Below are 22,153 nucleotides of genomic sequence, written 5' to 3' on the forward strand. Positions count from 1 at the left end.
CCAGATCGCATCACTGCCATCACAAGCATCGCAAGGTCCCTGATGCAACAAACATCCGCAGACGTCATGCTTCTCGCCAGAGCGCTCGGGATGTTTATATCTACAATCCACATTGTGCCATGGGCTCGAGCCCACACTCGGCCCCTTCAATGGATTCTGTTGCCTTTTCAAAAAGACATTGCCAGCTCCAACCATCGCAACGTTCGCTTGAGCCCCGTACTGCGCCTCTCCTTCCGCTGGTGGACCAAGGTTCAACACCTCTCCAAGGGCATGTCGTTCAGAGAACCCCGCAGAACCATTGTAACCACAGATGCCAGCCTCATAGGTTGGGGAGCCCACTGCAACTCCCAGTACGTTCAGGGGGTTTGGTCCAACACAGAGCAATCCCAAAGCATCAACTGGCTGGAACTAAAGGCTGTCCACTTGGCTCTATGTCATTTTCAGTCTCTGTTCCCTTTGCATCATGTGCTCATTCGAACAGACAACACGTGTGTAAAATCACATTTGAACAGACAGGGGGGGCACCAGGTCTCGTCCTCTGCAGGACTTAGCCTCCCTCATCTTTGTCTGGGCAGAACAACATCTACAATCCCTGAAAGCAGAGCACCTCAGAGGGATTTGGAATGTGACAGCAGACTGGCTCAGCAGACAACAGGTCTTTCCAGGAGAATGGAAACTTCATCCAGCCATTTTCCATCGTCTCCAGTGTCGCTTCGGCGCCCTATCAGTCGACCTGTTTGCCTCCAGTCGCAATTGCCAGCTTCCCAGGTACTTTGCCCGATACCTGGACTCAACAGCAGAAGCAGTGGATGCTCTGACAACACCGTGGCCAGACGGTCTATTGTACGCCTTTCCTCCCATACCATTGTTAGCCAAAACCTTGAGGAAGGCGCGAACCGAAAAGGCACAGCTGGTTCTGATAGCACCATTTTGGCCACGCCGACCGTGGTTTTCAGATCTTCTGGCAATGTCAATGATGGATCCTTGGACACTTCCAGTAACGCCAGACCTTCTATCCCAGGGTCCAGTACTGCACCAGGACCCTACTTGGTTCAATCTAATAGCGTGGCGTTTGAACGGGGACATTTGAGGTCAGCTGGACTGTCTGACGCTGTGATTGATATTATTTTGGCCTCGAGAAGACCATCTACCACCTGTATTTATCAACATACCTGGGTGGCTTTCTCCAAGTGGTGTCAGTCCCACCACCATGATCCATCCCAGGCCACTGTGCATCAGGTGCTCCAATTTCTCCATAGTGGCTTTATGATGGGACTTCGACCCAACACTCTACGTCGACATGCGTCCACTCTGTCGTCCATTCTCTCAGTGTCCTCTCTTGGACATCATATTTTCTCACATCCGTTCATCAAACGTTTTTTGAGGGGAGTCGCCCTATGCTCTCCGGCTGTTGTCCATTGGTTTCCCTCATGGAGTTTGCCGAAGGTTCTGCAGACTTTGCAATGTCCTCCGTTTGAACCCATCAGGACTGTGTCTCTTTGTATACTGTCCTTCAAGGTCTTGGTCCTGATCGCAATCACATCTGCTAGACGAGTTTCGGAGTTGGGCGCATTGTCTTCCACTCGCCATCTCTGCGTCTTCCATAAGGACTCTGTTGTACTGAAAACTGATCCTTCCTTCCGTCCCAAGGTTGATTCAGTGTTCCATTGCAACCAGGACATTGTTTTGCCTTCCTTTTGCCCGAATCCTACCCATCCTCTCGAGAAGGCTTGGCATTTGTTGGATGTCCGGAGGGCTCTCAAGACCTACCTGTCTAGGACCCAGGATATACGACGAACCGAGTCTCTGTTTGTATCCTTTCATCCAAGGTCTATGGGGCATAAAGTTTCCAATCCTACCTTATCCCGTTGGTTAAGGGCATGTATTACTTTAGCATATGAGTCTCTGAAGCTGTCAGTTCCAGCTAGTATAACGGGTCATTCTACCAGGTCAGCTGCCACTTCGGCTGCTTTTGCCACTAATGCTCCTGTTGCCGATATTTGTAGGGCTGCAGTCTGGTCTACCCCACACTCATTTATAAGGCATTATAAAATTGATCGCTATGCCTCTGCTGACGCTTCTTTTGGCAGACGAGTGTTGCAACAGGTTCTTAATGACGTTTAACACGTGGGTGGTCCCTCCCTGTTTGGGCTGCTGGGGTACATCCCGTTGTGATGGCCGGACTCATAGGGAAAATGGACCATTGGTCTCACCTGAAGGGTGATTTTCCTATGAGGACGGACATCACGACCCTCCCAGTTGGAGGATGACTATATATTTTCTAATGTGTTCTATATTACTGTTACGCTATTATATTTAAATTTAAAAGTGAAGTCAAGACTTCTAGTTCTGTTATACCGCTATGTTGGAGTCATGTTACTATACATGGTACTATTGTGTTATTTTCCTGCTGCCAGGCCTGTTGGCCTTGTTCTTGTATTTTTAGATATCTCTCCTTAGACTCGCTGCGAATGAACTGGAGAGTGGGAGGGGCCTGACGCCCCTAGTCTTGACTTCAAAGACATTCTTGCCTTCGCACGATAGGTGGAGCTAAAACCCGTTGTGATGTCCGTCCTCATAGGAAAATCACCCTTCAGGTGAGACCAATGGTCCATTCCCATTTGGACCACCTTTCACAGAGACTGATTTTGGGGGCAATTTTGACATAAGGTGCCAGATGATTTGTTGAAATGTATTGTCCACAAAGCTTGCTGAAAGGTTGGATTCTGGTCCTGGATTAATAGAAAAAAATATTCTGCAGATGCAAAATGGTACATCAACAGTAGAATTCTGGGGTGTGTGTGTGTATAGAACAATGATTTTTTCAAACTGTGTTCTATAGAACCCAGGCTCCTTTGCAGCTTATGGCAGTCTCTTTAATGAGAAGATCAATAATGGTGAACAAGCTCTCTTAAAGCAAAGCTCACCTCTCACTACTAGTGTAACACTCCAATATGTGTAGCCTCAAGGGATGATTAGATGAATTATAAGGAACACACTTTTAAGCCTTACCATGACCACATATGAAGTATCTAGCAGACCTGTATAAGCAAGGGAGACCTCTGGAGTGTGCAAAGGTTCCTTAGCATACAAGTTGATGTACACACACTGGTTCCCTGAAGGTGGACATTTTGATAAGCATAATTGAAGGGGATAACTTCATATACAAGTGTAAATAGTTGAATCTTAGGATGAGAATCAAAGGATCACACACACATTGATATCAATACAATCATTTTCTTCTGCAGAGAATATGTTCATACTCCCTATCAGTTCCACATATTTTCAACTGAAACTGTATTTACCTCTATCCCTGTCTTGAAAACTAGCTGGTACTGCTTTTGTATGTAGTGGCGTTAGAAGGCCAATTTTCTGGAGAAAGATGGTGGGCCAGAGCAGGAGTGCTTAACCTTTCCCATTCAACTCCTCCATCCCATCAGAGTTCCAGAACAATAGTTTTTTTTCGTTGCAGACATGATTGGCTGTCTAACAGTGAATTGGAAAATGGATTTTCAGACCAAATAGCCAATCCACAAATTTTATCAATCCTAATATGGTGTATGAGGTAATGTCAGTGACCACTCGAGGAAAGATCTTTATAAATACTGTTGTCACTTTTGCAAGCACCCAACCTCTTGATGATTATGGATAATGTCAGCTGCTGCCATTGAAAGTGACCGATCATGAAAAAAAGCCCCAAGGTGAGCAGTTCTCTCCAGACAGGTGGCAGTGGGATCTGACACAGTGGTTGAACTTTACATGACTTTCTTTCCCTCATACTGGCATGAAATGAAGCTCCTGTCCAAGCAATATTAATAATGAGGCATTATTATTATTATTATTATTTAATTTAATTTATATACCGCCCTAAGCCCGAAGGCTCTCTGGGCGGTGTACATAAAAGATAAAACAAGCGAAGTGTAAAAATACAATAAATACAATAAATCAAAAATCAAAAACAAACAAACAAAAAAGAACCAAACAACGTCCAAAATGCAAAATAATAGTGAAATACAGTTAAAATACACTTTAAAATGCCTGGGAGTATAAAAAGGTTTTCACCTGGCGCCGAAAAGATAGTAGCGTCGGCGCCAGGCGCACCTCATCGGAAAGACTGTTCCACAGTTCGGGGGCCACCACTGAAAAGGCCCTGGTTCTGGTCACCACCCTCCGAGTTTCTCGATGGGATGGCACTCGGAGGAGGGCCTTAGATGTTGAGCGCAGTGTACGGGTAGGTTCATATTGGGAGAGGCGTTCCACCAGGTATTGCGGTCCCATGCCGTGTAGGGCTTTATAGGTCAAAACCAGCACTTTGAATCTAGCCCGGAAACAAATAGGAAGCCAGTGCAGTCGGGCCAGAACAGGTGTTATGTGAGTGGACCTTCTGGTACGCGCCAGCAATCTGGCCACTGCATTCTGGACTAGCTGTAGTTTCCGAACAGTCTTCAAGGGCAGCCCAACGTAGAGCGCATTGCAGTAGTCCAATCTAGAAGTTACCAGAGCATGAACAACTGAGGCGAGGTCGTCGCCGTCCAGATAGGGACGTAGCTGGGCTACCAATCGAAGATGGTAAAAAGCATTCCGTGCCACCGATGATAATTATGATGATAATGCCTTGTTATTATTTAGGAACATTTATATATCACTTTTCCAATAAACAGTACTAAAAAGAAAAGAATATATATATAATAGCAAAAGCAGCTGCATCAAGTAAAGATCAAGTAATCCATTCAAAAAGGTCATGATAAATTTTAAAAGTCTTAATCTGGTGTCAGAAAAAGGTGTCTTGATGGGCATCCTTGTGGAGACCATTCCACAAAGTTTCCTTTGTCACTACTAAGAAGACTTTCATTTCCTTTTTTGTCACAATAGTAGGCTGTACACATAAATCTTACTTAAAAAATAGGAAATGCATCAACAAAAATAGGACACAGATTTGCATAAAATTTCCACTTGCTAATTTATATATACAGATGCAAATTTATATATCATCACTAGAATTTAAACAGAAACACAGAACATCTTGCCATAGTGGGAAAAACTGCCTGCTCAGTCTGCTGTCCAGCTGCTCACTGTTGATGGGCAACCTCAAGGCACTCTCCTGTTAGGGTTCTTTAAGTCGGACTCAGCCCAGAGACCCTTCAATATCCTCCTCTGTAAAGTAGGATAGTTTCTTACCATTATATCCACCTCCACATATCATCATCAACATGCAATCTAGCATTTTGGAAGCATGTCCTGAAAGAGTTCCAAACATGCAGGTGCCACAAAAGTGTGACGTATGACTTGCTCGCCTTGCGTGAGATCCAGTGTAGCATGAGTGAATGCCAGCTCATGTAACAGAGCTTCTCCTTCCTCTTCTCCTCCATGCACCCACAAAATATCTTCTAGAGGGTGGGGGGCCCTCTTTACTACATTGTGGCCCTATGTGGCTGGAAGTGGGGAGAGAAGAGAAACGGTAAATTCCATTGTGCAGGCAGATGCAAGCGAGCAAACATCACAGATTGTCACGAATTGAGATTAGGGAGTGCCATCATCGTGTTGACTCCTTTTTTTTGTTTTGTACCAAGAGTTAGAAGAGTCCATCCAGTCATTTAGGTACGTAATGGAAGCTTAATTTAGCCTTAGCTGCAATGTGCAAATGCATATTTTTTTCTTGCAGGAAGGGAAGCTTAAACGTGGGTATGCACAAAAAGACTGGCTTTTTGGGAAAACTCCTTTAGCCTTCTTTTCTCCTTCATTTTTTAGGAGAATGCAGTACAATGTGTACAAACCTTTATGTTCTTTATTTTAGCTCGAGGGCACTCGTGGCAGGGTGCAACATAACCTTATGTATCTTACAATAATGTCTGTTTCACATGAACCTTCCCTCTTGCATATCAAATGATATCCTAAATACACAGGCTCTAAATTGCAGTTGCGGCTCTTAAATTTTTTCTGTTTTCATTTCATTAGTCAATCAAAGGTTCTGGGATTCCTGCTTCAAACATTTTCAGATTGATTATTTATTTACTTATTGGTGCTTACAGCCCATCCTTCACCAAATGGTCCCAGGGCAAGTTACAAAAATATCACAATTAAAACATGTACAAATTACAATGAAATTGCAAAATAAAACCATAGAGCAAATCCAATAAAAAAGCTAAGAAAACAACAGCACAGAACAGGAGTGCAGCAGAAGAAAAGAAACCCACTCAACCAAAGAACTTGACAAAGATCCCCCTTTTCGGAAAGGTGATGGAGAGGGTTGTGGCTCAGCAATTGCAAGTACTCTGGGATGAAACAGATTATCTTCATCCATTCCAATTTGGGTTCAGGCCTGGTTATGGGACTGAGTCATCCTTGGTCACCCTGATGGATGACCTTTATTGGGAGAAGGACAGGGGGAGTGTGGCCCTGTTATTCTTACTTGATCTTTCAGTGGCTTTTGATACCATTGACCATGGTTATCCTTCAGAGCTGATTTAGTGAGATGGGTATTGGAGGCACTGTTTTACAGTGGTTCTCATCCGACCTCCAGGGTCATTTTCAGAGAATAGTATTGGGTGATTGTCTTTTGGCCCCCTGGCAGTTGTGCAGTGGGGTGCTGCAGAGTACCATCTTGTCCCCAATGTTGTTTAACATCTATATGAAGCCCTTGGGAGCAGTCATCAGGAGATTTGGGGTGTGGTGTTAGCAGCACGCTGATGATGCCCAGCTCTATTTCTCTGTAACATCTGAATTGGGAGAGGCTGTGCAAGCCTTGGACCGGTTGCTTGGACTCCTTAGTAGGCTGGATAAGGGACAATAAACTGAGAGAATCCTAGCAAAACAGAGGCGCTGTGGTTCCTGTGTTTGGATAATTGGTCAATTACCTGTTTTGGATGGGGTTGTACTCCCTCTGAAAGAGCAGGTTCATAGTCTAGGGGTGCTCCTAGATCCATTCTTGTTGCTAGAGGCCCAAGTGACCTCAGTGGCTAGGGGGACCTTTTACCAGCTTTAACTGGTAAGACAGCTGCAGCCATTTCTGGACCGGGATATCCTGACCATTGTTGTCCATGCACTGGTAACCTCCAGGCTGGATTACTGTAATGCTCTCTCTGTGAGGCTGCCCTTGAGATTGGTCCAGAATCTGCAGCTGGTGCAAAATGCGGCAGCCCGACTGCTTACTGGAGTAGGTATCGCCAACATATCACCCCACTGACTGCCCATTATCTACTGGGCCAAGTTCAAGGTTCTGGTTTTAGTGTGCAAAGCCCTTTACAGCTTGGGACCAGAGTAAAAGATCATCTTATCCCTTATATACCCAGTTGATCACTGTGCTCTGCAGGTGAGGGCCACCTACAGATACCATTTGATGAGGAGGTCCATTCCACACAACATAGGAAGCAGACCTTTAGTGTTGTGGAACCTACCCTTTGGAATTCCCTCCTCTTAAATATTAGACAGGTGCCATCTCTGTTATCTTTTTGGTACCCACTGAAGACCCTCCTCTTTCAACAATCCTTTTAAGTAGAGACCTTATCCCAGTCTGCTTCTGTGTTGCAATTGCTTTTTAATATCTTTTAAAAGCTTTTTTTAAAGATATTTTTAAAGATGTTTTGTTTTAATACATTATAAAGTCTATTTTTAAGATGTTTTAGGGTGTTTTTTAGTGTTTTGTTTGTCGCCCTGGGCTCCTTCTAAGAGGAAGGATGACATATAAATTTAATAAATAAATAAATTTGTGTATCTGTACTAATCATCATAAAGCATACAATGATGGCGCAAGATGCACATCAAAGGGAAGATCATTCCACAACCTGGGGGTCACCACAGAGAAGCCATAAAAAAAGTTTAGCATTTCGTTCTCAGGATTCCAGAAAGTTCGTAACAAATATGAGAGTACGGGTCCTTATTTCTTGCCAGGATAAGAACTTTTCATAGATATTCATTTAAAGGTTCTTTATTTATCGCTGATCTGGGCTCCTGTAGGAGATAGAGCAGGGTAGATATGTAATAATTCTATTTATTTATTCATTTATCTCTAGAAAGATATATAGAAATGTGGAAAATTGGGTGATTATGTTCCTACTGCTGATTTATATTAGTTTCTGCTTGATGCTAGTTTCTGCTTGATGCTCACTTTAAACCTGGAAATATTGCTTATCTAGGCAGGGGCCAAAACGCAACGATGTTGTACGTGCTTTGTTGAATACCCCATGTTTACTCCTTGCCATCACCAGTTGCAGAAATTCTTTCTTGGACAACAGGAAAGCTGTCTAATGGAGACTGGAGAGCTGCTACCACCAGAAAACTGGGCTAGATAGGGGCACTCTGTACCAATGTGCTCCTCTCTGGTCCTTTTAGCTCAGCTCAGCATGGCTCAGGAGCTAAGCCAAGATTTGTCTTAGCATGTCATCTGAACCTGGGATTGTGGTTAAGCATTCTCTTCCTCAACTAGGTTCTGTAGCCAAGAACAAACCCTTGACTACAGATCATGGTTAAGGAGAAGAGAGCTTTCCCACAATCCCAGGTTCAGACAATGCACTAAACTAAAACTTGGCTTAGCTGCCATGTTACGCTGAGCTAAAAGGGCCGGGGAGGAGCAAAGCTGTTGTGATCTCCTCCCTGGGAACCAGAACATTCATACTAAGCCATGTTTTAGTTAAGCATTATATGTGAACATGGCCGTTGTGACCTTCATATTCCAACAGAACATGTCCTTAGAATGATTAAATAAGAAGACATGTTTAAAAACAGAGGTTTACAAACAACAACAAATAATAAAAATGAGTGTGTTGATTGCCTTCTGTAGTTTTGTTGAGGGGAAAGCCCCCCCCCCACCAAGCCTTTTTTACTTTCTGCTTCTAATGGATTTTTTTTTAATCTGCCGCTGAAGGCTTAATGGTATTATTGCTTTTTTGTAATTATACTAATAAACACTTCTGTCTATGACCTTGGAATTTAGACTGCAGTGGGAAAGATGTATTGACATGTACGTCTGAGGAGGGAAAATGGGATTATTTCACAAGTAAAATGCAAAGGTGTTAAGCACATATGCTTTCATACTACTTATCCCAGTTAGTTTAAAGCTTTTATGTATCTTTAAGATTTGATTCAAAAATACAAGAAGGCTTCTTGTTAAATCCAGTTTCCTGAGAGATCTTTGTTAGAGCATTGAATCAACTACAAAGTAACTATATTACCTTGAGATGTGCAAAGGGAATCAATAGCCCTATAAAGTTGTATGGTATTTTTTTCATGTTCTAAACCCTATTTTTCCTAGTAGCTTGAATATCAATGCATAAGACTTTTCTCTGGCTTCTGATATCTTTTGATATCCAAGACCCTTATACCTAGTAGTTTTTGTTGTTATTTTAAACTAGGGAGTTATGCTTATAGGACTTATCCCAAGGGTGTCTTTATTAACCTCAACCAACTTTTCCCATGATCTCCTTTTGCTGTTTTGTGAAGCTTGAGTCTATAATTTTTTCTAAGTTCCTATAAAACCCATTGCTGAAATGGCTGTTCAAACAGAAATGAGACTGGATGTTTTAGTTGTATGAAGCTAGAAATAAACTCTGCCCTAATTCTGTTCGACCTTGGTCACTTAAACAGACTACAGTGGCTAAGGAAGTGCATTGTAGGACTATGCGCTTCCTTCCCCCCCACACACACACACCCTACCTTTTGAACATAAATACTCTGGGGCCACCCTTCTGCTGTTCATTATAATGGATAAAGCTTTTATCAGCATCTGCCTTACTCATGGTGTTTACAAAATCTGAGCATACTGCAACGACACCATCTCCAAAACAGTCAATCCAGATCTTTGTGGCTGGTTCAAGACCCTGTGCACTGCAGTGTTCCTGCTTACATATTGGCTTAGATCCTAAGAACCACAAGTAAAAGGAAGTGTGTAGAAAGGGACTTTCCTGTCCTCTCCTTCCCTCTGAGGCTCCGAAAATTTCCTCTAGAGGATTTCACTCTTCTGAACAGTGCAATATTGGAGTGATGGGCTGCAGCAGAAAGGGGGAATAATTTAATCATGTGATGTCACCTTGATTGCCTGATTTTATTATTTTCTTTTTGCCAATTCTTCCCTTCCCCAGCAGCCCCCCATGCCCTATCCCATCCAATCCAGGTTGCATTCCCCTGTCCTTCTTCCAAAGGTCTTCCATCAGGGTGACCAAGACAGGTTTTGTCCCAAAGCCAGGCTTGAACCCAGACAGAAATAGGTCAAAATATTCAGTTTCTTCCAAGAGTGCCTGCAGCTGGACTGACTTACCCCAAAAAAGAGGTATGGGTGACCAGGCAATAGTTATCAAAAAAAGGGATATGTGTGACTGGGCAGTACCTCAGGGTCCAAGGAAGGCTTTTTTAAGGAGTGGCTGCACTACATCCTCCTTCAAGGTATCAGGCAATGTGCAAAGATTCATTAACCATTCCTTGGACTCATGTGGCCAATTTCTCTGCATCTAGTCTGAATAGGCTATGATGGACAAAGGCTGAGAGAGCATGTTATGAACCAAACCATTGCAGACACCTTGTCCATATCTTCAGGTCTCATCAACTGAAATTGATCCCATAAGATAGGGCAAGATTGTTGGACACTTCACCTGGCTCTGTTATAATAGCAACATTCAACTCAGCATGGAGACAAGTGATTTTATCCTCAAAGTGCTTGGCAAATGTGTCACAGCAGGCCTCCAATGGTTCCAACACTTAGTTCTGTGGGACAGGTGTCAACAATCCTCTCATCTTGCAGCATAGCTCTGCCAGTAGCTAATTAATGATGCAATGTAGGGCCTTCACCACTTCCGCCATCACATAACAGGTGCAACTACATGCTCTAACGTGTGTCTGATTGGCTTCTTAACAAGTTTTCTGTCACTTGTGTCCTAGTAATTGTCTGACCTATTTCATAGCTTGGAGATCCATGGAACACCAAGGTGTCCTCTGGGCTCCATAATGTCAGAGTGGGCACTGAGGAGCGATTATATTGAAAGCCTGACCCTAATCACCTCTAAATAAATTCCTATTGCGTTAACTTATCCTCCCAAATTAATATCCTTCTCATTCTTCCTTTCTCACTATCTTATTGCCGTCTCTACCCAAACTGGTTGTGGTTGGGGTTCAAATGTCCCTCTGCTGGAAATTAGCTCACCCCCTTGTCCTTCCATGAGTATGTGCCAGCCTGGATTATCAGCATCTGCTCTCAGCATTCAAGTCTGCAGTCTATTGCAGCTGCCAGAGCCCACTGCCAGGCCCTGTTGGCATCAGGAGCATCATGGACACAGAGAGGGAAGATACACTGAACCCCAGTCTGTGTTGGAAACTGGGCATATGCTAGCACCTATAAGAAGAAGCTTTTATGCTTTCTTAATGAGGGGATAGGGAACAGAGGGGTAGGGATAGCTTTGCAGGCAGCATGACCTTGCACCCATGGATGATGTATTGGGGGCCAGTGCTCTAAGCTGTCCATGGCAGAAACAGTTTGGGATTTAAACTTTTTGATACCCACTATTTAAATCCCATAATTGATATAAAGTACTCTGGTTGACTTACCTTGGTATATATTAAGGAAACGATCAGAAAAGCCTTTAGTCTCTAACGCAGTGGCATCATTTGGGGCAGGATGACAATAAAACTCACATATGCATGCTAGCAAGTAGCAGTCAGAGCTTCTAGAAAACCTGTATATGGTCGGCTAAAGTCTCGTTGCCCCTGAAGCAAGCAAGGTATATGGCGACACATACCTCCCACTGAGAAGAAAAAATCTATTTCCCAATCTTTAATAGCACTAAGAATCTGCCCCCTGAGGTGCCTGACTGATCAGGAGTGGGCCACAGCTGCATGGCTCTGTCTCATGTTGCCTCAAATAGCATACCTAACTGCATCCTTCTGTACAATCCTCTCCTTACACCTGCAGCAAAAAGATTAGCATGGAAGCAGGTTGGGCTGCCTTATTCTTTGAAAGCTGTGATCAAGGATATCCATAGTTTGGTTGTCTGTCAAGGTCTTAATTGTCTTTCTGTCCTGAAATCTGATGACAAATGCTTTGCACAGTAAACGTAGCAACTTTGTACCATTATTCTTTGTATTTTCCTTTGGAGTAGTCTTTTAAGAGTTTCCTGATGGGAACATACCTTATGCCTAAGAACAGGGTTTAACTGTAAGTGACTGAAAACAATAGTGATGTAAATGATCAAACATCAGTCTAAGTGTCTGAAGTATCTGGTGCATCTAAAGACAAAACAATTGGCATCAGATATTTCAAGTGTGTCTTAAGGCTCTTTGCACTTCCAAATGAACACAGCATCTGCACAATATTATAGGCCAGTGATGGGTAGGTGCTTTGTTTTTGATACTCTCCTTTATTCAGCTTTAACTTTCTAACAGTTCAGACTTGTCTATTGCAATGTTTCCAGATAAAAGCAGTATCAGGCTTTCAAATTTTCTTATTTTTGTAAATATTAAGGCCCAGGGAGCAAAATAAAGGGCTATATTGTGGATTAAGTGAAATATCTCAAGGCTGCACTTTTCTGATAACTGAACCTGAAGTGACCTTTCTCAGACACAATTACAGAGCTGTATGTTTTTCCTTTAATTTCATCAGGGGTTTAATTAGTATACAAATAAAACTTCTCTTATCTTCCTTTCTACCTAATTGGCTTGTCTTCGCTTATATATGAAGCATGTGAAAGTGGGCTGTAATTAGGGTGACCGTGTTAACCTTTTTTTCCTCAAACGTACTCCTGCCTCAAGGCCTAAAAACAGTGCTTTGGATTATTGCTTTGCAATCACTGTAGTTCTCCCATAGGCTTTCTCATGAGCAGAAGGGCTTTGGGTGCTGCCGGTTCCCACTGCTTAACGGGGATCTTCATTCTTTTCCCCTCTAAATGTTTATTGATTATCTCACTGTTCCACACTCGGCCTCCAACAACTTAATATCAGGTGACAGTCAGGAGAGTTCTCCAAGTAATTAGAGTTGAGCATTGGGGGAACAATTAGGACCAGAGTTATTAAACTTGATTTATCCTATTCTCTCCTGAACAGTTTCTTGGATATCAGAACATCACACTTTTACAATCTACCCTGGTTGAGAAATTAGTGGCTAACCTGCTGCTTATCATTGTTGCCTTGCTGCCTTGAGGCACACCCTCTTGGTTTCAGTCATTCAGCTGGAAATATTAGAGTCCATAAAGTTTATCAGAGGTTTTAATTAGATCAATCTGAAGAATGGGGAGTGGGGCGCGAGCGGAGGGGAAGGCTTAGCAGCTGAAAGTATATTACTTTAAAGCGCTCCACACTGTGGTTCAACACTTTTTAAGGTTTAGCTTTAACCCACAAAGACCAGAATTTAAAAGTAGAGATGAGGCTTCTCTTGAAAGTGTCCATGATGTGTTGGTGATGTGGTGGGTATGGCAAGTAGGGATATTCATTGTTAGATGTCTGCAAATTATTCTTCACCTCTTCACATCACATAAACTTTTGTTGCTATTATGTTTCCCCTTTATTGTCTTCTACAGCTTAGTGGTGATGTTGCCACATATTCAAAGCAGATTTAACATCCTTTTAAAAAAAATCCTCAAAACAAACACTGAGTTCTAATGTGCTGAAATTCAGCTTCCATGGTCTCATCTGAGGCAAAAAAAAGAAAGGGGGGGGGAGGATTTTGTGGTTGTAAAAACTGGGCACTAATAGCAAGGAATTATTCTGATAGCTACTTCAGGAGCTCATCAGAGATGCAAAGACTTTTGAGGTGGTTCACATGTAATATTAAACCATGGTTTGGTGTTATATGTGTAAGCCTGAGGCTCATGCATTCCCTATGGTTTGGGCTTGCTCTCCAAACAAAAATTGCAAACCACAGTTTGATTGTTGTTTGTAGCTCTAATTTGGAGGAAAATTCACAACAAAGTTTGCCAGTTAGGATGTAATGGCAAGCTGCACTAAATGCCTGGATGCAGCGGTGGACTAGATGAGGATCAATAAACTGAGCTAACTGAGCTTGAATCCTGAAAAGATGGAGGTCTTGTTGGTAGGTGGTTCCTATGTCTGGGAAATATGTTAATTGCCAGTCCTGGATGGGTTGCAGTCCCTCTGAAGGAGTACTCCTTGATCCATCTCTGTCACTAGAAGCTCAAGTGAGCACTGTAGCCAGGAGTACTTTCTGCCAGCTTCAGCTGGTACACCAACTGTGAGAGTTCCTGGACCGTGACAGCCTGACCACAGTGATCCATGCATTGGTAACCTCAAAACTTGATTGCTGTAACACGCTTTATGTGGGGCTGCCCTTGTATCTGGTCAGGAATCTGCAACTAGTGAAGAATTCAGCAGCCAGACTGCTTACAGGAGCAGATTACTTGGCAACATGTTATCCCTCTGCTGAAAAAGCTGCACTGATTGCCAATTTGCTACCAGGACAGGTTCAAGGTACTTGTGTTAATTCACAAAGCCCTAAGCAACCGGCCCAATGTACTTTAATGACTGCCTGACTCCTTATGTTACATCTCAAGCACTGAAATCTTCTATTGTGGCATTTTTGGTGATTCCCCATGCCCCTGACACTTGGTTGCCCTCTACCAGGGACTGATCCTTCAGTGTGGCAGGCTCTGCCCTGTAGAACTTCCTACCAATAGTGGTTTGGCAAGAAGCATCCCTTCTTTCAGGCTCTCTTGAAAAATGAACTTTATAGACAGGCCTTTGTAACATGAACGTCTCTAACCAATGCAGTATTTATTGATGCTTTTATTTTTAACAATGTTTTTATTGGTTTTTAGATTTTATTGTGTCTTTATATTATACGCTGCCTTGATGTACTGCTATGAAAAGTGTAGTTTATAAATACTTTAATAAATACATAGGAAATAACTCAGTGAAACTGAGCAAGTGAGGGGACACGACCCCATGATTTGGGGGATCAGGAACATTATATCTAAACTGACCCTTCATGTAGGACTCAATTTAGTGATTCATTAGTCTTGTGTAATTTCATTGAGTAAGTGTTTTAGGTGGAAAAAGCATTTAAATTATTTTGTTAGGAAATGTGGAAGAAGGGAAATAGTCTAGTAGTCTCTCTTAATTTGGCTAGCACATGAAGTTGTACCCCATTGCCTGTCAGCTTGATACAATGACTTAGTTGCACTATTTAAATCATTGTGTTTGCATGTGTGCCAATTGTTCACACTGTAATGCTAAATGGAAATAAGACCTTCCTTCCTAACCTTGCTTACTGGGTGCAGTCTCAGAACATAAAGCATACATAAACCCTACTTAAATGGATTGTTTTCAAACCTGTTTAATCTCATCTGGATTGCACCCTGTGCAATCTGTATACAGTAAGGCCCCGCTTTTCGGCGGCCCGCTTTTCGGCGGCCCGCTAATACGGCACCTTTCAATTAGAGTAATTAGAGTAAGGCCCCACTCATACGGCGCTTGTTCTGCTTTTACAGTGTTTTTCGGGCATTGGGCACCATTTTATTGATAGAGTTCTGCTTTTCGGCAGGTTTCGCTTTTAGGTGGAAGCCTGGAACATAACCCGCCATATGAGTGGGGCGGTACTGTATTGTACGTTTTTGTTCTTTGGTGTGTTGCTTTGAGACCCAGAAGAGGTGAAGAGTGGTCTATAACTTAAAAATAAATAAATAAATGGTTGCAGTCCAGAGATGTCTGTGTCTGTTTTATGCATCCAGAAGGAGGTTTTTATTCAACACCCCTCCCAAACAACACCCGCCCCCATCATGCCCATAGTTGGCTGTAATCTTTTATGGGCAAAAGACCCCTACCCTAGTCAGAAGAAGAAGAAAAAGTGTGTGAAGACACCCCCAATGCCAGCAATCAATGATGTGAGAATATCTCCGTTTTCCAAGTCTGGAGTCTCCTCCACTTAAAAGAAGGTGGTGAAAGACTGATGCTGTAAAGTCAAACTCTAAAGTTTTGCTCTCATAGTTCTGAAAAGGGTGCACCCAACAGGTGAGCTGCACAAAGACACTGGCTGAGAAGACTTCTGAAGGTTTGTTCTCATAGTGCTGTCTGCTATAGGGCAGAAGCATGGGGAAAGCGAAAACATAAAGCTTAGTCCCCTGTCCCTACCCCCACCCCGCATGCCTACCAAGTGACTGACACTGTGAGAGCAAGTCAACAGTTCACTGGTAGGCAGGGGAGGCTGACATTTCACACAGACAGAAATACAGCTGTATACCCCTCTACTCCCATCAGGCTGTAACATAGGAGGAGACTGCATTGGGGCAATAGGAAGATAAAACACATTCTGTATAAAAAGTAAAGTAGAATAAGTTCTGGTTTATAATATACAAGGTGTGTCTTGTCTTGTAGTTTCATTTCTGTTTGAGAAATGTTTTTGTTTTTTAAAAAACAATCTCTTAACAGGAGTATTCTTCCTTCCCTGTCAGAAAGACTTTGAAAACAATTATTTTATCTTCCAGATGGTTTTTGTTTTTGTTTCTCAATGGAGAAGGGGAAATCCTTGAGCAATGCAGTCTCCTTCCCCCCACCAGCCACTCAAAATCTGATCAGCTGAATGTTGCAGGGATATGATATGCCCTCTTAATAGAGAAAACTTATATGGCCTAGATAATGCATCCTAGAACATCCTTGTTATAGATAACCATGTTGTCTCTGTGAGCTGTATTGTCAGTGCCTTGCAGATTCTAAATACTGCATCTTTTGTATTTTAATGCTAGTTAAAATACAGTAATAGCAGCTGGAAAATTTAGGTCGTGTTTCCACTTGGGCTAGTTCTTTTCTCTTCTTACTATTCGTTTCTCTGGGACACTCCCTAGAGCAGTGGTTCTCAAATTTTTTTGGTTCGTGGCGCACTGTAAAACATACAAAATTTTCTGGCGCACTTTGTGTACAAAATTAAAAATATATTAATATATCTTAGGGCCTACCTAGATATTAATTGATCATGGATGCAATAAATCTCTATACAAATGGGTTTCTTCTCATTTTTAAAATATACTTTCATAATATTTGCGGCACACCTAGCCACCTCTTGCGGTGCACCAGTGTGCCGCAGCGCACCGTTTGAGAGTCACTGCCCTAGAGGAACATCTTTATCTAAAGATCTGTGAGGACCTCTTGTCAATCATCCTATGTACAGCTATTTCAGAGCAATAATACATGTAGGGAAATAATCTCAGAGCAATTCTTGAGTTCACGAGCCTCATTTCCAATGTGTATATTGTACGTATTGTTTTCATTCATCTGCAGGTATGGCATCCTCCCAAAATGTGTGCCCACGTCTTTCAAAAGCAACGTTAAAAGTAGCCCTCTGCTTCCCAGGAGTTTGATACAATCTGAGGTTGTTCTGTAGAGGTCCTTTGTGCTTCCATTGCACTGTTTCCATTGACATAGGCTGTTTGCTTGCTCAGCTTTCCTGGAGATCAATATCCCAAATTTTTCTACTTCTTGATGTTTCAAATCCTCAGACGGAAGATGTTAATACTAGATGTAAAGTGTTAATGCAGATATTTAAAATTCCTGGCTCCATTGTGAAGGTTATAACGTTTTAAGTTGTCAAACTAGCATATAGGAATTTAGTCCTGAAACAGAATAGCTAAATCCTTTTGCAATAAGCATTACTGCCAAAAGTAAGGTCTTATAAGAAGATATATTTTTAGAATTAGGTTTTTATATAAGAAACTCTAAATACAGACATGCATAAACAAAATTCAGCAACAGTGTATGACCAAAAATCTAATACAGTGCTGGCATAACTCTAGGCTCTAAACATTGTAATATTTTTAAACAATGGGAAGCTTAGATGAAAAGAAGAGCTTGAGGTATGAATTGAAAATTGGACTTAACAAACCCAGAATCCTTTGAAAACATTATCTTGCAGCAAACCATCTAAAGACCTGGTTGTTTACATGCAGCTTGGCTAATTGTTCATCTTTCAGGGAATTGTGAGTTTGAATTTATCAATTTGAACTATTTTTCTACTTGAAGCATTTTATGTTAGAGAATAGATCCTGGGGCAACCTTCAAGGGACAGAAAACATGCAATAAATTTGGGGAGCACAAAAGCCATATGACAGAATTGAAGTATAGTGTGTTTGCATGTTAGCTATCATTATCAGCACAGTGAATAGTGCCGTAGCAAATTCAGGGAGCTATAGGGTGGGTGGTTCTCTTTTCCTTTATCATTTTTCTATTCCTTTCCCTTCTGAGCAGTAGTTTTCATATCCTTAAATTCCTTCCATGAATTCAGAGGCTTTGGGTTTTTCTTTTACAATATGCTTTATATTGTACAGTAACTCTTCATCCTAAATATTTTAATAGAATTATAAAATAACTTATTTTTATATAGCACCTGTAGCATCTATGAGTGCTTTTGTTTGTATATTTAAGTGCATTATAGCAATGCACTGGAGGGTAAATAGATACTATTTTTATTAGAAAATATCCTCAATCTATTTCACAGTCAGTCTGTATTTCTCTTTGTTTAATAGCCTATGGCATAAATTGAAGTTAATTATCGGAGCTGACAAGTAACTCTGTTTTCTGTCTGCTTTCAGAATCTCTCCGAGGCAAAGATGGAGCTGAGAAGAAAAGATCAATCTCTGCGTCAGCTCAATAGACATCTTACCCAGCTGGAGCAGGACAAGCGTCGACTGGAAGAGAGCATCCATGATGCAGAGAGTGCCCTCCGCATGGCAGCAAAGTGAGCACTGGGGCCTTGGGGAGATCACTTGAAACAGACAAAAGATCAATTCCTACTTTCATGCAAAGGGTTTTAGTCCTGGATAATGCAACACTAGAAAACAAAAGTACAGCTGTCTCTCTCTGAAATTTAGTGAAAGCTCCTCTTGAAGAAAGAAAACTTAGTTCAACATACTAATGGCCCATTTCAATCATTTTGGAGTCCATGGATGGGTGTGATTTAGGATAAACAGTGTACATGATTTAGGATAAGCAGTGTACATTCTTCTACTATATATTGCTTGAGCCATCATCTTTAGCTAGCAGGCTTGGATTGAGAAAGCTGTACTGGTAAAAGAGCAAAGGGCTTGATAAAAAGCAGGGTATCAGATGTGCAGGAATGAAGATCAAAATACACACAGCATTTACACATATATTCACTGGTCTATCATGCAATGACAGTAGACAAACATGACCACTCATATGGGTCTTGACCTGGCTTTGCAAGCATGATGATCAGTTGATCATTGGGGTTTGCAAAGAGCCATGCACCGCCACCAGCTGACAATTTGGCTTCAGCTACTCTGGAAGACTGCTACTGGAGTTTATCTCACCCTGACCTTCTCAGCATCGGCCTTCAGTGATTTCAGCTCTGGTTCTTGAATCACCACTTGCTGCTACAGGGATCTTCCAACACTCAGCTCCATTCTAGCCTTGGCTACTTCCTCTGGCAGCAGTGGTGACAGCTGCTGCTGCTCTCAGCTCCAGGCTCACCTTCAACCTCTTTTGAGTTTCTTTTCAGTCCCTCTGTGACAGTTTCTCACAGAGTCTCCTCACAGTCTCCCCCCACAACAGTGTTGTGCCTGTGTTTTATTATCTCTTTATCCTTCTCAAGGAGGGTTAGAGACTTACTTCTTTTAAAAAATGATTAGATTCTCTGTAGAAACATTAGTACACAGGAAAGAAGCAAAGGAGAACACCAACAAACATACAAAAATATAATTCTCCATCTTTGGAGATGGCAGGTGTTGCCACCACTCATTATATGTTCAGAGGCACATGTTACCAAATTCTTCCAAGCTACACAGGAAGCAGATTGGACTGTAAATGATCAACCCAAATTGTGTTTGCATTTTGACAAATTTGTAGGACAGTACAATATCTCAGAGGGAGATGTGGTAAGCAGGGGGATTTCCCCCATACCCACCACTTTCCACTTGCACCTCTGCCCTGCCACATTTCCTAAGGTGTGATTCCCATGTAAAGTGGGGAAATGTGGTGGGGGTAGCGTTCAAAGGAAAAGCTGTGTGCTGGCCATTGTACATCCTAATGCAGGACCATATCTGCCAATTGTTCTTTGTACGTAAATCATTCTTTTAAGAATGAGACTAAAAAGAAGAAACTGTAGCACTGAGGAGAAATTTGCACGTATGAAAGTTGTTCTGTTATAAAAACTGTTTGGCTTATAAATACTTAACTGAATAAGGGGGAAAGATTGGCACTCTATGACCAAAGCCAGGAAGACACAAAGTATAGGGGTTCTTCAGTTGGCAGTCTGCTAAGAAACATCTAGGCCAGGAGTCAACAACCTGATGCCTGTGGGCACCATGGTACCCATGAAGGCCTCAGTTGGCAATCCCAGGAAGGAGCCCCAGACTCAAAGCTTTCATTTTTCTAGTGGAGAAGCAACAGCCTGGTTTCACAGATCGATGTGTGCTGCCAAAGGTCATGTTTTGCCATATTGAGGGAGAAGCAATAGAAGTGAGAATGCCCTCCACTCAATGAGAATGGAATGTATCTCCCCCCCCGTGCCATCTCATGCCCAGTTAGCTCCCTTTCAGCTGTGTCAAGAAAGCTGAGATTTCCCAGCCACTTAATTTCTCTGACACCTTGGCGCTCATGGATTGTGGTGAGACTGTAATGTCAGTTTCCATTCTCAACATTTCTGGTTTCTGCATACTTGAACTGGGTGGTTCAAAACGTTCTTCAACCACAAAATGAAATTTGGAATTTGTGAAAGCATGCCTAGTAATTCATTAACATTAACAAATACTAGAAAGACTCAGAGCACATCCAATATTGTCTAGTGTGGCATCGGACCTCACAGTGGAAATTTGTAAAGACTTGTTTATCAATCAGCTTTCTACAAAAAGTGTCATATGCTTAACTTTCAGCTGAAAAACAAGAGAAAGTGTTGCATATGGTAGGCTCTTTATAGGTATCTAAGCTAAGTATTTTACGTTTGCATTGGAATTATCCGAGGACAACAAATCTTGAGGCTGTTGACAAAGTTAACTAATAATTGATGTGAATTTGTAACTGTAAACATGCTAGCTACTCTGTTATGAGTTGTTTTGTTTTTTGTTTATTTCATTCAACAGAGACAAAGAATTAATTGCTAGTCATATGAAATCAGTGGAAGCCACCCTTCAGAATGTAAGTAACATGCTTAGCCCATACCCTTGGCCCTGGTACCATCTGTAACTCACTAATGATATTTTTGAATAGCTCTTTCTCTGGAATGCTAGCAGAAGTTTAATAATAATCTGTAATAATAATCATCTATCAAAATATATTGCTCTTCTATACTCAACCCCCCCAAACAAAATCTTGTGCCACCATAAAGACATAACATCTGTATTGGAATTGCTTTTAAATGTTTTTAAAGCTGTTTCTTTTTAAAAAGATTTTTTAAATATGTTTTGTTTGAATATGTCTTTAAAGGTGTTTTGTTTTTAACCTATTTTAAAGTCTTTTGTTTTAAGAGTGTTTTTGTTTGCTACCCTGGGCTCCTCCTAGAATGAAGGGCAGGATAGAAATACAATTAATTAATTAATCAATCAATCAATCAATCAATCAATCAATCAATCAATCAATCAATGTGTTTTTTAAAAAAACAACAACTGTTACTGGAATGCCCAAAATATTTTAATAAAGATGTGATAAAATGCTAACATGAAAAATAGTTTTTAAGCATCGGATTTGATCTATGTCACTTATGCTTTCTAAGGTGGTCATTTTTGTAACCATTTATTTGTGCTTTCCAACTTACGGCACAGGTCATCTGACAACCAGGCCTTAGCCAGGAATCCAAATAGGTGGTTTCAGGCCAGTTTGCACAAGTACTCTTGCTTATAATCTCTTAAGCTTTCTGCTACCACCAAAACTGTCACAAATAAATGCCACAGTATAACAGGAGATACGCCCCATACAGCAAGCATGTGAACTCTTTCCCCATCACCCCTGATGCAAGGAAACTATCAGCAACTTCAGAGTTCCCAAACTAGAGCTACTCAGCTGTTGCTCCTTGGTTGTTGAGTGATCCTCAATAACATGCATTGAACAGAGCTTTCTCTTAAAGTGACTTTGAACCATGGGGCAACTCCTTGGAGCAAAACTACCCTTTGTGCATTATACAGCCACAAGAGTGGCTGTATACTATAGCCAGCGTGGATATTTCACATTCCACAATGTTAGATTGAAAATACCCCCATGCCATTCTGATGCTTCTAATATTTAT

At 41.7% G+C, this 22,153-nt stretch overlaps 1 protein-coding gene across 17 annotated transcripts in view; it reads left to right on the forward strand.

Moving 5' to 3' along the window:
* CCDC171 (coiled-coil domain containing 171) overlaps positions 1-22,153 on the forward strand; it is a 311,338-nt gene that overhangs the window by 135,208 nt on the left and 153,977 nt on the right. For all 17 annotated transcript variants that reach the window (XR_009763232.1, XR_009763234.1, XM_061630303.1 and 14 more), the window contains 2 exons: positions 18,510-18,655; positions 21,015-21,069. Coding sequence is in view for 15 of the 17 variants with exons in the window: in XM_061630303.1 (XP_061486287.1) it covers positions 18,510-18,655; positions 21,015-21,069 (201 nt within the window). In the remaining 2 variants the exon portion in view is untranslated. The remainder of the gene's footprint in view (positions 1-18,509; positions 18,656-21,014; positions 21,070-22,153) is intronic.

Source organism: Rhineura floridana, chromosome 1 (assembly GCF_030035675.1).
Source record: "Rhineura floridana isolate rRhiFlo1 chromosome 1, rRhiFlo1.hap2, whole genome shotgun sequence".
NCBI lineage: Eukaryota > Metazoa > Chordata > Lepidosauria > Squamata > Rhineuridae > Rhineura > Rhineura floridana.